We start from the raw sequence: 15,980 nt of genomic DNA on the forward strand, positions 1-15,980 counted from the left end.
TAGAAAACCAACTGCACATTACTCTCCCTGTTATGAATCATCAATAAAATCAAGTCAATGCAGAATAATATTGGAGGCTTGGCACTTTTCCTGTAACTAATTATCCGAGGGATCCAGTTTGAGGGAAGATTTTTGTAGCCAGCAGGGAAATCAGCAGGGGAACGCTAGGCAGAAAATTACTGTATTCACCCCTAATTTCTCTGAAATCGACCGTTTAAAAATATGAATTATGCTATTAGTGCCAGCTCTGCCTTATGGCTCACGGCTAGAGAGTTTGTATGATAGATTTTAAGGTACTTTTTTGGAATTATATGCTAATTTGGTTTCATGCCATGAGTAAGATGAGAATTCCCACTCTCAATCAGTTAAAAATTAGGCTACAAGCAAGCTAGCTTAGCATAAAGACTGAAAACAGTTTGGAGGGTAACACACTTCACCTGCCAGCACCTTAAAGTAGATTAATACATGAAGTCACTCAAGTTAATTTGAACACTGGACAGTTTGTGTTTCTATGAACTGTAAAGGTAATGAAACAACTGTTGGCCCACAACCGTTAGCTGTAAGCTAGCTAGCAAGTGACAACGGGGTTATATGTGGGGGAGTATGCTGGACTGTTTTTTGGTCAAGTACACTGACTTGACTAAAAAGGTGTTGCATTTACGTATGTGTGTTTTTTGGATGGATTAAACACACGAGAAAGAAATATCACACTAGTTAGTGACCTTTGTATTTTCAGACAAAGCCAGGCTAGCTGTTTAGCCCTGTTTAAAGCTAAGTCTCCTGGCTTCATCTTCTCATTAAACCCCAGTATGAGCAAAAATATTTTCAATATTTTATAATTTGTTTTTGGTATTACTTAATCAAACAAGAATATTTTAATTAGTAATATTAAGAGGTGCTGGTGGGTGGATTTTGTCACTTTTTTGTCGAGACAACCTGAGGCTACCTGCTTCTAGTCTTTATCTCAAGCTAAGCTAACTGTCTCCCAGCTGTAGTTTGGGATGGAACAGACAGGTAACAGAGTGATGTTGATCTACTCATAGAACGCTTGTTTGAGCACAAATTTGTAATCTTTACACCTTTTTTGAATTCAGTAAACAAACAACCTATAACATGTTAAAAATACCCCTTTCCCACCAAAATTAGCACATTGACTCGCGGGTTTCTCAGACCCGTGATGCCCACTTATAAATGCTGATTGTCTCTTTTCCCATTGCCAAGAGGTATACTGCTTTCGGTGGTTAGGTCATGTATATATTACTCATTCAGTCTGTTTATCAAACTCGGCGCGACAAATTTGGAACGATGTTCGAGCGCTGCTCGGACTGAGCCAGGCAGAATTTGTAGCTGAGATGACAAGGAGTCGCAGAAGTTTCCGACAGAGCATAGCATTGTGCCGGAAAGTGGGCGGAGATTAGTGTGTCGACACAGGTTTTGTGTTCCCATCAATGCCAATCAGAGCCGAGGCGATAATTACCCGGGTCTACTGCCGAGTCATTTGACCCGGTTCTGAATGCCGATTGTAACCTTTTCCCACTAAGCACAAAGGCAGGCCGAGTGTTAGCGGGTTCTTTGACCAGTGAGAAAGTGGCTAAAGTGAGATTAAGGAGTGCTGGTAGGTGGATTTCTTACCTTCGTGTGGAGCCAAGCTAGCTGTTTTCCCATTTCTAGTCTTTATCTCAAGCTAAACTAGCCGTAGGTGTTTATTGGATGGAAAGACATGAGAGTTATCATGTGATAAGAAAAACTATGACGGCTTATTTTCACCACCTGTTCAGACAAGATAGTCACATTTTCTTGGACATGATTTGCCAATAAAATCAGTTCTCAATTCAAAGGAAGCGGGGTCAGACTTGGCAGCATTAAATCTCAACCTGAATAATGAATAGCAGGCGCTGATGAATACACAACAAGCAGCTTTTCATGGCTGATGGCTGATTAAAGCGGCCTTCTTCATCACCACACTGAACTAGCACAACATTACTTCTGAAACCATCAAAGACTTTTAGAGACGACCGTCCCTGCTTCAGATATAACAGTAGAGACAAAGAGACATACCACCAGTCTCAGGGATCAACAGTCACATCCATTACAGTAAAAGTCACTGAACACACATATAGTGCCAGCAGCCTTTAAATGCCATCTGCAACAGCATGAAAATGCACTTTGTACATTTACGTCTCAAAGGAGAACATAAAGACAAAAGAAGTTTTCTGGGTTTCTAACCCAACAGTACAAAGATACTTTCAGCAAAGTCCTCTCCCCCCCCCCCAGAAAAACAGCACCTATTAAACTTTTAAAATCCAAACACTGACGCATCAATTTGCAAGCAGAATTTTAATGTTGTAGCCGGTTCAGCTGCAGCTTTAGTTTTATTACTTTATATAAATCAACCAAACTTTATATGAGGTTTAGTCCCATTGGTTCACACAGGGGTTGGGGCTCCCTCTTAAGAGTCACAAGATAAATAAGCAATAATTATAAATAAGAAATAACTAATGGGAGACGAAGAAGAAAAACAAACTTCTGCTGCATAAATCTGTGGTAATTTTTCTTTTATCTCTTGTTGAAATGTTGGATAATTTGACCTATTTGGGATGTTTAACGTTTGATTAAATGACGCCGTCTGAAAAATTAAGAGACAAAATATCGCTGGTAACAACAAATCATCGACGTCTGAGCCATTTGGCCAATTTCTATATGTTAATTCCTCTATATTTTCCTTCGGAGATGTCGAGGAATGGAAGAATAAAGCAGCAAAAAGTGTCATGAGTTTCATTGTTTAGTTTTGTATTTAGTATATTGTGTTCCTGTCTTGATTTAGTCTTGTTTAGTTGTGTATTCATTTGTATTTGTTTAGAGATTATCGCCTGGAGTTCTGCTGTCACAGTCCTGAGTTTGGTTTTTAGTGTTTCCTGTTTTATTTTGTAGTTCTTGCCCCATGTATGTTTTGTCTTGTTATACTTCCTGCCTTTCTGTGTTTTCCCGCCTGTTGGATTATGTGCCCTGACTTTATTGTTTTCACCTGTTCCCTTGATTGTCTCACCTGTGCCTAATTAGCATCACCTCCCAGGTTTACTTAGTCTTTGTGCTCCCTTGTCTCAGTGTATATGATCTCTATGTTACCAGTGTCCTTCCTTCCCGTGGCTCCTCGTGTTTTTGGATTATTTGTTACCTGTTTTGTTGGACCTCTTTTGTTGGATTTTTGTTACCGGGACTCTTGAAGTAAGCTTTTGTTTGTGGACTGTTTGTTTTAATAAATATCATAGTCTGCATCTGGGTCCTCAACCGTTTGTTTAAAACCTAAACCGTGACAAAAACGTTAATAGACAAAAGAAGTACCTCAAAATTGTATTAATATACACTACTTAAGAAGGTGTACATCACTTTCCACCTTTGCACAACACTTTGACATGTTTCAACAGGACAAAAAAGGCGAAAAATATCAAACATAACAAAAAGCATGGACAAAACATTTTCAGGTCCTTCATCATCTGAAATAATCAGCGTCTTAAAAAATAAGCAACACGGATTACGGCATACTGAGGCGGCCGCAGAGACGTAATCCAAAGTAGTTTAGCCACAAATGTTATTTTAATCAGTATTAATCCACTTGTGTGATATAATTTCATGCTACACAGCCTATACAGCACCGGCTAATCCAATCGCCTCATCTCTCAGCTGGATAAAAACCTCCAAGTCGAACGTCTGATTCTCTGAATTGTAAATGTATGCAAATGCAAACTTCATCTTAAATGCATTAGCTTGGTCACAATGCAGAAAGAGGCCCTCTCGCCAGCGGGCAGAGGACGGATGTGAGAAGTGATTCAGAGATGATGGTAGCTATCGCGCGGCAGAACAGAAAATCATGTTGATGTATTTACGCTGTGTCTATTTTTCTTGGCATTCGCTGAGCTGGTTTCCCCCACCCCCCCACCCCCCCACTATCAATTACTCAGTGACACTTGCCAGCAGCAAAGGCACACACACACACACACACAGCTTAGGTTTATGGTCGTGACTGGGATGTGAAGCAGGATTTTGTTATGAAATGTGCCATGAGGAATGTCAGCGGCTCAAATGAGAAGGTTGAGAGATTTCCAGTGATCCTATTAAGGCCATGAACAAGCAAAAATCATTAATCACTTTCTTAATCTGGAAAATTTGGTCTCGTTTGAGGCCGAAAGCGTCGGAAAATTCGCAGAACTATGATCAGACAAATGAGAAATGACGTTCCCGATGTAGACACTATGGATGTATCTCTGTGGTGGAATTGATTATGGAAATCGTATGGTTTTCAGCTGAAATGTAAATGAGCGTGCAGGGTTTAAGACAGCAGCTGAATATAATATAATGCATTTCCTATAATGACTTCCTGGATGTGAGATTTATACCGTCGTCCCTGTTTCATTGCCAACACACTGATGAGGCCGAACCAGCTCAGTATATCACCATTTCCTGTTAGCAAATAATCATAGCTTTGACGTCTCAGCGTGATGGCGCTCTATCAGTCATGCAGTGACACAGAAATGGAAAGATGGAGGCAGTAACATGACAAGAACAGACCGTAGATCACGAGCACACTGGGCCTTGTGAGGAAAGCATCGGGGGTGGGACTTACACAGTGTGTGTGAGCTCCGGCGGCCTCTCCGCCTGCTCGGGGAACACAGGATGCGGCGGCTCTCCGATGGGGACGCAGCCCAGAGATTTACTGATGGCGTGGCTCAGCTTTTTGGCCGGAGACTTCTGTGAGAAGGGCGGGACAAACAAAGAGTCTGTCACCTTGTGTGTTGTATGTACTTTCAGAGGCAATTTACATAACTAGGTCAAGTTTGTTCACTGAGTCAGACGATGGTTTGTACAGATTTAGTGAGCGCTTGTATCCCCTACTTCACATGCAGTTTCAGTGGCTGACTCATGGTGCAAAATGCAGCCAATGAGTCTTAAATCTGTGTTTATGTAACAGATTGACACCTCAAGACAGATGTATGATTGCAGTGTTTGTAGTGTACGTGAAAAAATACTTTCAAATCAAAAATCTAATTTCGGCATTTCAGGAACTAAAAAAATTAAAAAAGTGCAAAATAAATGCAACTACTGTCGGGCTCATCAAGTTTCAAGATGTAAATGTAACTGTAGCTGGGATTATCCAATCAGTGGATACTTCGACTGTACGCACGTCATAGGAAAGCCATGCCCTTCAAAATACATTTTTTTGCCACACCTTTTTTTTTCAAGCACACATCCCACTGAAAACAGCTCCGTGACCCACTTTTGGGTCCTGACCCACCAGTTGAGAACCATGGCAGTATATGACATCAATGCAATATAAATATGTGCCATAAAAAAGAGTGTTTTCATTAAAGAAAAGGAACAGACTCTTTAGAGTTTAATTCTTGGCAGGGTAATACATTCTCTGTTTTCTCTCATTTCTTTTTTTAATGAAATATAAAGTAAAAAACAATCTAATTATTTAATGTAAGATAAGATGTGAGACCCGTTCATTAAGACAAGATTAACTGCATAGAATTTGCTATAATTTAAAGACCAGCTCCAGTCATGTTTTAAGACATAGAAAATGCTTGAAATAATAAACTGTTTCTGCAAATATGTTTAATTACCTTGTAAAAATCCTCCCAAGGCATCTCCTCCTTCACCCTCATTAGAAATTAAAAATTCCTGAATCTGCATAGTCCCCGCCCACTATGCAAATTACCCCCCCACCCCCCAATCCGTCGCGAAAACAAAACACGAGTGGCAACGTCCTGAAACTTAGCTAGCTTAAAATGTAGTAATTAGTAGTAGTAACGTTAACATTAGTAGTCAGTAGTGAGTTTGCAAAAATCACGATGACGGTTACAGCTGGCTCGAGCATCGCTGAAGTGGTTGCCATAGGTTACACATAATAATATGCATAGCATCACCCCATCCATTAACGGGATTGGCTCCTTGGGTTTGTGACGTCTCAAGCTAGCCAATCTGAAAACGTGTTGTTCAGCCTGTCCTTGGTACACTGCAGTTTAAAAGCAGACAGGCCCAGCCATGGAGATGACTGCTCATGTTGTCCCTGATATGTCTTGTAGCACATGAAGAACACCACATGGAGATGTTTACAAGGTTAAACACTTGATTTTCACTGGAGGGGGTCTTTAAGAAGAAAACAGCAATTAAATAGAGTATTTATCTAAAGTTATGTTTTAATTTGTACAACAGTTTTTAGGGAGAACCTTCTTTATAAAGTTAATCAGAATGCATCTGCATCACTGAGAGGTGTAGTGTAGCAATACTTTTATAATTACATCTTACAAAAACAACATATTGCATTGTTTTAATTTTGAGAAAAAAACCTTGAGAGCCATAAACTTTATTTTCCATCTTATCCTTTGTAGTCTTGTAGGAACTTCGCTCCTGTTCTTTGGAACAACATTGTAATAATCACAGCTATATCACTTCTGTTTAATGTAAATGATTGAGTTTAAAAAAAATCCTTGCCTTTATAAAGTGCTATTTACGCTTCAGACTCATACATAATAAAAGAAGGAAATTAACAGACGCAGCTATGATTTGGCTCCTGTATGAGCAGCCATTATTTTCTGTCACAACAGGGAATAATGGCCAGAAACACAGCCAGTAATCAGAAGAGCAGCAGGCAGAAAATGCTGCCAAACACTAAAATCAAACATAACAAGCACTAGGAACCACAGGAAAATACCTTTAACAATGTCACAGATGTGTTTCACGGACATGCCATTTATGATTCGGGATTCAGCCCTTCTTCCCATTGTATTGATTTATGACATAACGAGCTTCATGGCAAATTCAATCAATACAATTTAATTTACCAAACTGAGTGAAAGCCCATAAAATCCCTCTTGGATGCTCCGAGGGGACGGGAAATGTAGAGATGTAAAATCATTACAGAGGTATTGACTTTTCCAAGAGGGAACAACGGCGTGTAAAAATGCGAGTGATCAGGATTGTGTCTTACCCAGGATGAGTGCTCCTTCATCTGGTGCTGGTTGCTATGGGGACCATTGGCATGACCACGCCAGAAGCAGCTCTGACAGAGCTGGTAGCCGTGGCACTGCTGGCACCGATACCGGAAACCCATCATGCTCTCGCTCCGGCAGTATGAACATTCAACCGGATGGAAGACTGGGCGGTAGGAAAACAACAACAAAGACGACTGTGTTATATCTTTAATTATGGAGTTACTGACAACTTCCACAAGAAGACAGTTTTAAGGCACTTGTTCTAAACTTTCCCAGATAGCCAGGGGTGGAAAGAAACTAGGGAACTGTACTTTGGCTTACTTGCAGTTTAAGTTTATTCATTTTATAATACTTAGGTTTATACTTATACTGTGTTACATTTCAAAGGCACATATTGTTCATTTTGATCTCTGCGATAAGTTGAAAAACATATGCCCATATATTGGTATCATTGCCAACAATTGGGAAAATTTGTTGGAAAATATCTCCATATTAGACATCGGCAAAAATTCTAAATCCTACAATCCTACACAAAATTGTGTGGAGCCGGGCCTCAGGTCCAATGACCTGTTAGCAGCTCTATCAAAGAGACATTTCCTCTTTGAATTTCTCACATGGTTTTATTTAAATAACTGTTCCAAGCAAACATGACCAAATACTTCACCAAAAACCAATGATTAGAAAAAAAGGGTACCTCCCACCGAAAAACAGAGATGTATGTAAGACAACTTAACAAAAACCATCAATCATCTTGTTACCCCTCAGATTTATCTACTGACCCTAAGGAGGGGCCCTCCCCCTCAGCTTGAAACCACTTTTCAAGCCGAGTAGGAGAGTGAATAAAGACAGGAAATGTGGGGAGGAAGGAGTGGGGACGACATGCACCAGAGGGCGGAGAGTAAGAGTCGAGCCCGCGGCCAACCACCGGGCCTTGGGTTGTTTAGTACAGGGCCATGAGAACCCGGTTGGTGCCTGTGACATGTTCCACACATACACGGGAGAGATACACATTCACCCGCACCTGATGGCTCTCATGCAGGATCACCTGCGTGCACTGTTGGCCGAGTTTGAGAGATATTTTCCAAAGGACCCAAGGATCGGGAATGAGCGGATACGCAGTCCTTTTTATTGCCAAACCTTGATCTCTCACACCAATACAAGAGGACGAACTACTGGAGTATAAAAAAAACGATGAGAACTGAAGACCACTTTTGGTATTGAATTTTTCTTTCTTAACACTTGTGCTTTAATTTTGAGTGGCACATTAAATAAACATCAGCATATGTCCCCTGAGGATGACAGAAGTACCTACTTTTTATTTACATATTACTCTTGTTTTAAGTGATATTAATTAATCCAGATAATTAAATCAATTAGTTTCACATTTAGAAAAAGTAAGTGACCATCTCCAGCAGTGATATACAGTAATTATAAATATCTTGGGTGCGGGTTTAGCTCATTGGTCAGAGTCTGCACCCCGTATACAAAGGCCACAGTTGGCAACGTAAAAGCCCTGGCCTCGACCTCGACACTAAGCACTTCGCTGCATGCCATCACCAACTCTCTCCTCCCAGTATTTACTGTCTCTCTCCAGCTGTCCCGTCAGTAAAGGCTAAAATGGAGCAAAAAAAAATCTTACAAAATATGATTTGTCCAGCAGATCTTACCATTTTCAACATTAGCAAGTCGGTGCATGAGCGGGAGCCACACGAGGCATTGAGGAGGAGGATCTGCCATCAACACATCCAAAAACGTGTTCAGCATGATCTTCTTCTAGATACAAACACAAACATATGTATTAAACCGGACAGGTGCATTATAAGAGATTTAAAAGAATTTAAAGAATAATAAGACGATGTGTTTAATATTCTCTTCATACCTGCTGAGGGAAGCACGTCCGCACCGAATGCTCCGTGTATCCAAAGGAAGGGCCCTCGAACACGGCTGTGGGCAGCTTCAGCACCTCCCGCAGGAACTGATCAAACTTTGCAAACATCATGACTCCACTCGAGTCGGAGATCTGTGAGAAAATATCTGAGACAGCAAATGTCAGACTTAATATTCTTAGCAAAAACCGGGTGCAAAGTAGGCTTCTGACATTTCTGTGGCTGCATATTATTGATCCCCAGACAGTCTGTGAGCTCAGCACAAAGTTAAAATATGCATCAAGCTAAATTAACTGTGCAGACGTGTTTCCACAGTGCCCCCGTGTGGCTAACTTAAGCAACTGCATTATGAAAATCTAGCCCAGAAAATGTTGCTGTAGGCCGTGACTTCAGAGTTCATAAAATCAGAGACACGTGATGCAGCTCATTCACATATATATATCTTCTGACGTGATGTGTATGCGGTGCTTTGAAATACACTCACAGCGTAGTTTGTCCACAATCTTCCCTCCACACATTGTTGCTAACATGGCTTTCATTGAGAAAACTGTCAGCTTCCCATGGCTCTCACTGCAAGGAGAAAGAAAGGTGATTAGTTCATGAAAGTAATACTTTGTGACTCTTGAAAGAAACATCTTTGTTAAGAAGAAATAACAAAATCTTAGAAATGAGACGTTTAATTCACAGGCAGTAAAATGCACTTTTGTTCACTTCAACACACTGACTGTTTCTGCTGCTACAGCCTCACTTGGTCTGACAAGTAGCTTTTTGCGTGCTAATGTTAGCTAAATCAGTTAGCTTAACCTTGTGTTACTGACACCCTCTGTTTGGGCAATTAATAGCATTTTGTGTCTATAGTGGCAGCTGTTCATATAAATCTAAATGGACTCACTTTGATAAATGATAATAAGTGTTTGCACAGATATACCACATGTTTATGACAAATCAAATCACATTTTAGGTTGCAATAAAAGGTGAGCACATCTGCAGGAGCCATGACTGAACTTAGAAAGTATATTTTGTTGTCATTTAAACTGACAACCTCAGTTTCATTCTCTTGGGCGCCCCCTAATACCGATATATGATCATTGTGGGAGTACAATTCCCAATTTAACCAGGCATCTACGGCTGACTGTCTTTGTCACGGTTGTAACTCTTGATTTTCTTCGCTGACGGTTGCTTTCCTTTTTAGACTGTGCATCAAATTGCAACATTTATACTGCACATGGTCTCTTTACAAACCAAAATAAATACATTAAAGATATAACCTCGAAGTTCTCAGTTTCGTTCTAATTGGTGGCACATAATTGAGATAAAAGGTAATAATGGGCGCACACATCCCAGATAACCAGACGTCCACAGTTGGCTCGGTTGTAACTCTTGATTTTCCTCTCTGACGGTCGCTTTCCTTTTTAGACTGTTTGCTTCATCTGAGCGTCGGATTTCTTTCTTTTTCTTTGGATTTTCACGTATTTTTGAAGTTGTATCTGTAGTCATCCGTCTTTTCTTTGTTGGTTCAGCCATAGTAGATTACTGTTTACTCGCAACACTTACAGAGAACTCGCCTACCCTCTCTGGCAGACCAACCACTGCTGGCTGATGGAAAACGCGTCACTAACTGGGCGCTGCTTGTGATTTTTTTCCGCAAAAGTCACCACAGACACCCAGTCTGTAATACTGCAGATGCAAAGGCTTTCATCAGTGGGCCATAGGCTCAATCACCATTATGTTACCTCATTCAGCGATAGAAAGTGACTTAAATTAAAATCTGAAAGATTATCACTTTATGGTGGTGTGTTGGTATTTTTGTTTCTATGATTTACTGTATGATCAGATTAGGTGGGGGGATGGTGGGTCACGTGGATATGGGAGGGGATATTGAACTGATATAGTCACCTGTTCAGTTTTTGTGTTCAGTTGGAGAGAGGGGGTGAGCTGGGTCGCCATATTTTTTTGTTAACCGCTATTTTCTTCGATCACTGTGATCACTTTAATTATGAGTTGGTTTTGGAACTCGGTGATTCTTTTGTTAATCGTGTCAGACAAGCACTAGGCCCGACCTCAGCCTCTCAGCGACTTCTTTGTGTTGTGAGGTGGCTACAGCCTCTGCAAAGGAGGTGTCATGTTTTTATTTATCTGTTTGTCGGCAGGAGAACGGCAGATCAACTCGCCTGATTTTCATAAAACTTGGTGGAAGAATGAAGCATGGACTAAGGAAGCATCCATTAAATTTTGGACTGGATCTGACTCAAGAACTGGCAGTCATTTCGGTCAAATTGTGACACTGGTGTCCAAAGTATAGCTACGTTTTTTGTAATAACTCAGTAAGAAGCTACCAGGTTCATGATGGCTGTTGTACATACTTTATGTGCATGATAATAAAGTGTTTTCTGCTTTTGTAAAGTATGTGAAATATTTCTAATTTAGAAGTACCTAATAAATCCCACTCACAGCTTAGCACAGCCATATTTTGACATAATTCTTACAGTTTGACAAATATATCCAGACACATGAACTAGATGTGCTTGCAGATTTGCATATTATTAAAGACTGAACTATTGACCTCGCTGCAGGTCTGTGCAATTCCACTTGTATTCTTTTTAATCAAACCCCAGAAAAGCACACAGAAAGATTCACACCATGATAAACATGAAGCCAAATTACAGCTGAAACATTTTGATGTTGCTGATGATGACTATATTACTGTATAAAACCCTGATCTAATCCTTAAATCGCAGATTAACAGTGTATCCAGGTCATTATGAGGCTGACTCAAGACTCCTTAAATCTTTCTAACTTGCCTACAGAGACCGGCTTTTACTGCACATTCATTTATCTCTTGCTCCTGAGCAGAGGTAACAGAGTACGTGAAAGCTCCTCTGCCTATAATTCAGTACGGACCTCGGGGACAGATAGTGACACTGCTTCCTGTGAGCACAGGCGGGTGGGTCATTTCCACAAAGTTTCCCAGAGATACAGCGGCATGAATAACACCGGAGCGGGACCGGAGTGGCCGTACAGATAAAAGTAAACCAATTGAGCGGGTCAGTGAATGGGCAGAGCGAGCGGCCAATCAATGTGAGCACACAAGGTACAATAATGAGAGAGAGCTTCACGGTCAATAATAAAGCTCTGTACTCCAGGAAGCACAGTGTGAGGGGCCTTGAGCGCAGAGCGGACATTAAGAGGAGCGATAAACAATAAAACATCACTAGGGAAACCTTTCTATCTTCTGTCATATACAGAGAGCAGTATTTGTTTCAAGAGATATCTCAGGCCTACAGGAGGACACTGAATTCATGTGCAGGGTTTTTTAAAGGTAATTCAGGGACACGTGGAAGAGAAGATATAGCTTTGGCTGATTCCAGTATTTAAATCTTTTAGTCCAACACAATAGTTCAGTAATATCCCAACATTTCCCACATTTTTATGTTCTGAAATTTCATAGAAAGACAGACAAGTTTAAAACTCAAATATACTCAATTTACTATTCGTTAAAGCTACTGTGAGGAACTTTTGAGTTGATCTTAGTGACCCCTGTGGAAGCGGTACATCTTATCTCTTTGCTGATCCTGTCCTGTGCATGCATCATCCTGCTTTCTTTGAAGGTATCACTCACAGTGAATCTTTGCGGTGGAAAATGTAAACAAACTCTGTTTCAGCAGCGTGTTTCTTCTGACACGACCCGGTGGCATTAAAAATAACGATAAAGAAACAGTAATTATTGCTGATGGTCTGGTTTTCTTCAGTGTTAATTTCAGTCTATGTTATAACCAGCTAAAAACTCCTCGCAGGAGCTTTAAAGGAGCAGTTTGCCCCTGGAAGAAGCCACTGTCAGTCAAAGCTGGTGTTCACTGTGATCGATAGAAGCAATAATATTTTAAATTGGCGCCATAGCTGTGGAGAAAGTTGTACAAACAGCTCATGCTTTCACCCATTCTACATTCACCCAGCCTGCATTGCGCCCCTCCCCCTCCAGTGAGAGATGCTGGAGTGAAATACTACCGTTTCGCTGCAGGCAATGGCTCAGAGCGGTACAGAATCCGAAATAGGGTGAGAATATACCGGTGGATCGTCTAAAAAATCTTCAGGTCTGCAGTCTACATTTTAAACCTGACGATTTTGAACGAGATTGAGGAAGTGTAGTTTAGCATGCTCCCTGGCTACGTAAAACGCGTCATCTGGCGGAGGTTTTCCAGGGCCCATTGGAGAAGCGGGTAGCGTCCTCCAAAGGCACAGAGCCCAATTGCATTTCTTTAAAAATTGCAGCCATCACAATGTTTAGTATTACAGATGTGCCCTTAATCGTTGCTTCTCCATGTAAAATCTTAAAAAAGGGGTAAATTATTCATATTACTTAAAAACCCCCACAGAACTGTGAGCTGTGTCCCAATTCAGGGGCTGCATCCATTGTAGCTGAACTGAAATGAGATGGTCTGGTCTATGGCGGATTTCCTGTTTGCATCATCAGCTGTTCCCGCCCTTAACCTTGCGTCGCATAGTGCCGCTCCTGCCGCCTAGCAATAGGTAGCCAGCTCTCAAACTACCTAGTATAACTAATGTCACGGAACTTTCAAGGCCCCTTTGTTTTTTTAAACATGTGTAACGCTAGCTATTCGGCTGACTTGAAACCAAAAACTGTTACATTTAAAAGTGTATTCCTCGGCTACCGAGTCCGGCATCTTGTTTGAATTGGCGTGCAATTAATCTTGGGATACTTTGGGCCGCAAAAGATGCACCTGATGGATGCTGTGTGTCCTGGGAAAAGGACGCATTTGTCGGACGCATCTGAAGGAGCCTTTGAAATGGGACAGCTTTCAGCACACCGCTGTGACGCAATCGGCCTACATCCTTCGCTGGTTGCAGCCCCTGATTTGGTACGCAGCTATAATGATGTAGCTTTGATTTAATGGGTAACAGAATAAATACATTTCCAAACCACTCAGATGTGGAATGTGTGTAGCTTGTTTAATTAGCGTCTCAGGCTTATGTTTGATTTGGCTTCTGCAGCAAGGAAACCCAAACAGAAACAGCGATTACAATGATCTCCACCTTCAGACTGTACGCCTCGTCTTCTACACTGAGCACCTGTCTCTCACCTGTCGTAGGTGGCCACCATGAAGTTGAGCAGCAGCCCGATGGACTGGTCCACATTGATCTGGTGTGTGGTGGGCAGCCGCTTGTTGAGCTGGTAGTAGATGGAAGACAAGATCGTCTCCAGCCGCGACACATTGATCTCAGCGTTGTGGTCCAATGTGTTGAGCCCGTTGTCACGAAACGCTTCGATCATGTTCCAGACGTCCACCAGATGAACTGTGAGGGGGAAACAGACAGGAAGTGATCAATTAAGTCTGTATTCATGTTAGAACAAATGTTTCCATTGGTTACAAGTCGTCATAGCTGTCTGAAAGAGAGGGAAAGCTCTTACGGTTGCATCTTTTCTGCACAAACCGAAGTTTGCAGGCAGTCCTGTAAGTCGACAGTCTGATTACATCGAAGTTTTGAGCTCCTGCAAAATAAAAGCATGAAGAAATCAGATCTCAGATTAACACTATTCCTAAAATTAAACTCTTTCCAAAGATAACCAGGCCCACTGAAGGTACATTTTAACACTATCTCTCTCTTTGTGTGGGAGGAATTATTCTGTACGTGTGAGGGACCACGTAACTTGGATTCAGTCAGAGAATAACACGAGCCGCTGCTGACTATGAATAGTGAAGAGATATTCCTCTCAGTCGACTCCACTCACTCATTTCCATGAAGAGCTGTCTCTTCTCCACCATGGCCTTGCCTCGTTTACTGCCTTCCTCGATCATCCTGCGGCACATCACACAGCAGAGCATGCAGCGCTTACTCTTCAGACAGCAGCATGTTCAGAAATGCAACACACAGCTCTTTTCATTGACCAAAGTCAAGCAAATATACCCTGCAAGTGAGGATGACTTCTTTACATATTAATAGTGCTATTGAAGAAAATGTTTAAGACTATTATGCTTATATTTTTGTAAGAAGAATAAACACAAAGAATTAGATTAGGCTCATAAATTAACATCTTTGAAATATAGAGGATCTTTGTGTTTTATTACGTCCTTCACCTGCTATGTGGTCAGCTTAAATACACATGTAAGCTCCTGAATGCTGCTATATCAAAAGGAAACATTATGTTCTGTCTGTATTGTTTACCCTGTACATCAAGGACTGTTATTACTCATCGCACCAGCTATTCACATACTAGTATAATAATACAGATTATATGGATTTGGTTGGCTTTCTAACAGATAGTGAAACCGGTTTATCGAGAGTTCATCCATCTTTTTTTGAGCGGTACACCAAAAAAAATGTAATACATTTGAAAAAAGCATAAAAATCAAACTGAATTGCCAGTTGTTTTGATTAATTTGTTATTTGAATTGCTTAAAATATTATGTATGTTGGATGCATTTGAAGAAAATCAAGAGATAAGAGAGTAACTAACACTTCTCAAATTTAAAGAGTCACTGACATCCCCTATTTTGGCCAATTTATACAGCAGAATGTCACGAGAAGCCACTAGCAATGTGAGTGCTAAATGCTAACATTAAGAATATTTAGTGTTGACAAAAATGTTACTTTTCTTCAAAGGAATGGCTCAACATTTTAGGAAATATGCCATCAGCTTTCTTGCCAAGAGTTAGATAAGAAGATTATAACTCTCATGTCTGTACACTAAACATGAGGCTGAAGCTAGCAGCTGGTTAGCTTAAAGACTGGAGACAGAGGGAAACCGCTAGCAAGCTCTGTTTAACAACATCCTCCAACCAGTACCACTAAAGCTAGTTAATTAAAATGCTAACATCTTGTTTGTTTGATCTGTAACATTACTAAAATGTAAAAATGTAAAGTTGGGGTTTTGTAGGGTGTTATAAGCTGGGTTATTGCCAGGCACATTTTGTGCTAACTAAGCTAACTGGAAATAGCAGTGGGTTACGTCATCTTAGTATTTAGATTGGAAACATTGGGAAACAGCTAGCCAGGCTCTGTTCAACAAAGTCCTCCAACCAGTAACACTAAAGCTAGCTAATGAATACGCTAACATCTGATTTGTTTGATCTACAAGATAACC

At 40.8% G+C, this 15,980-nt stretch overlaps 1 protein-coding gene across 4 annotated transcripts in view; it reads right to left on the minus strand.

Annotated features, from left to right (window-relative positions):
- dtnbb (dystrobrevin, beta b) overlaps positions 1-15,980 on the minus strand; it is a 40,770-nt gene that overhangs the window by 21,653 nt on the left and 3,137 nt on the right. For 3 of the 4 annotated variants that reach the window (XM_069661239.1, XM_069661242.1, XM_069661240.1), the window contains exons 3-10: positions 14,628-14,695; positions 14,307-14,387; positions 13,978-14,191; positions 9,363-9,448; positions 8,872-9,026; positions 8,660-8,765; positions 6,989-7,155; positions 4,622-4,746 (exon numbers count right to left, since the gene is read on the minus strand). In XM_069661239.1, coding sequence (XP_069517340.1) covers positions 4,622-4,746; positions 6,989-7,155; positions 8,660-8,765; positions 8,872-9,026; positions 9,363-9,448; positions 13,978-14,191; positions 14,307-14,387; positions 14,628-14,694 — 1,001 coding nt within the window. In that variant the 5' untranslated portion in view covers position 14,695. Of the gene's footprint in view, positions 1-4,621; positions 4,747-6,988; positions 7,156-8,659; positions 8,766-8,871; positions 9,027-9,362; positions 9,449-13,977; positions 14,192-14,306; positions 14,388-14,627; positions 14,696-15,980 lie in introns of those variants that run through there. The other variant, XM_069661241.1, reaches the window with a different exon arrangement.

The sequence above is a fragment of the Semicossyphus pulcher genome, unplaced genomic scaffold (assembly GCF_022749685.1).
Source record: "Semicossyphus pulcher isolate SPU_LCO1_2020_fin unplaced genomic scaffold, fSemPul1.0.p SCAF_14, whole genome shotgun sequence".
Lineage (NCBI taxonomy): Eukaryota > Metazoa > Chordata > Actinopteri > Labriformes > Labridae > Semicossyphus > Semicossyphus pulcher.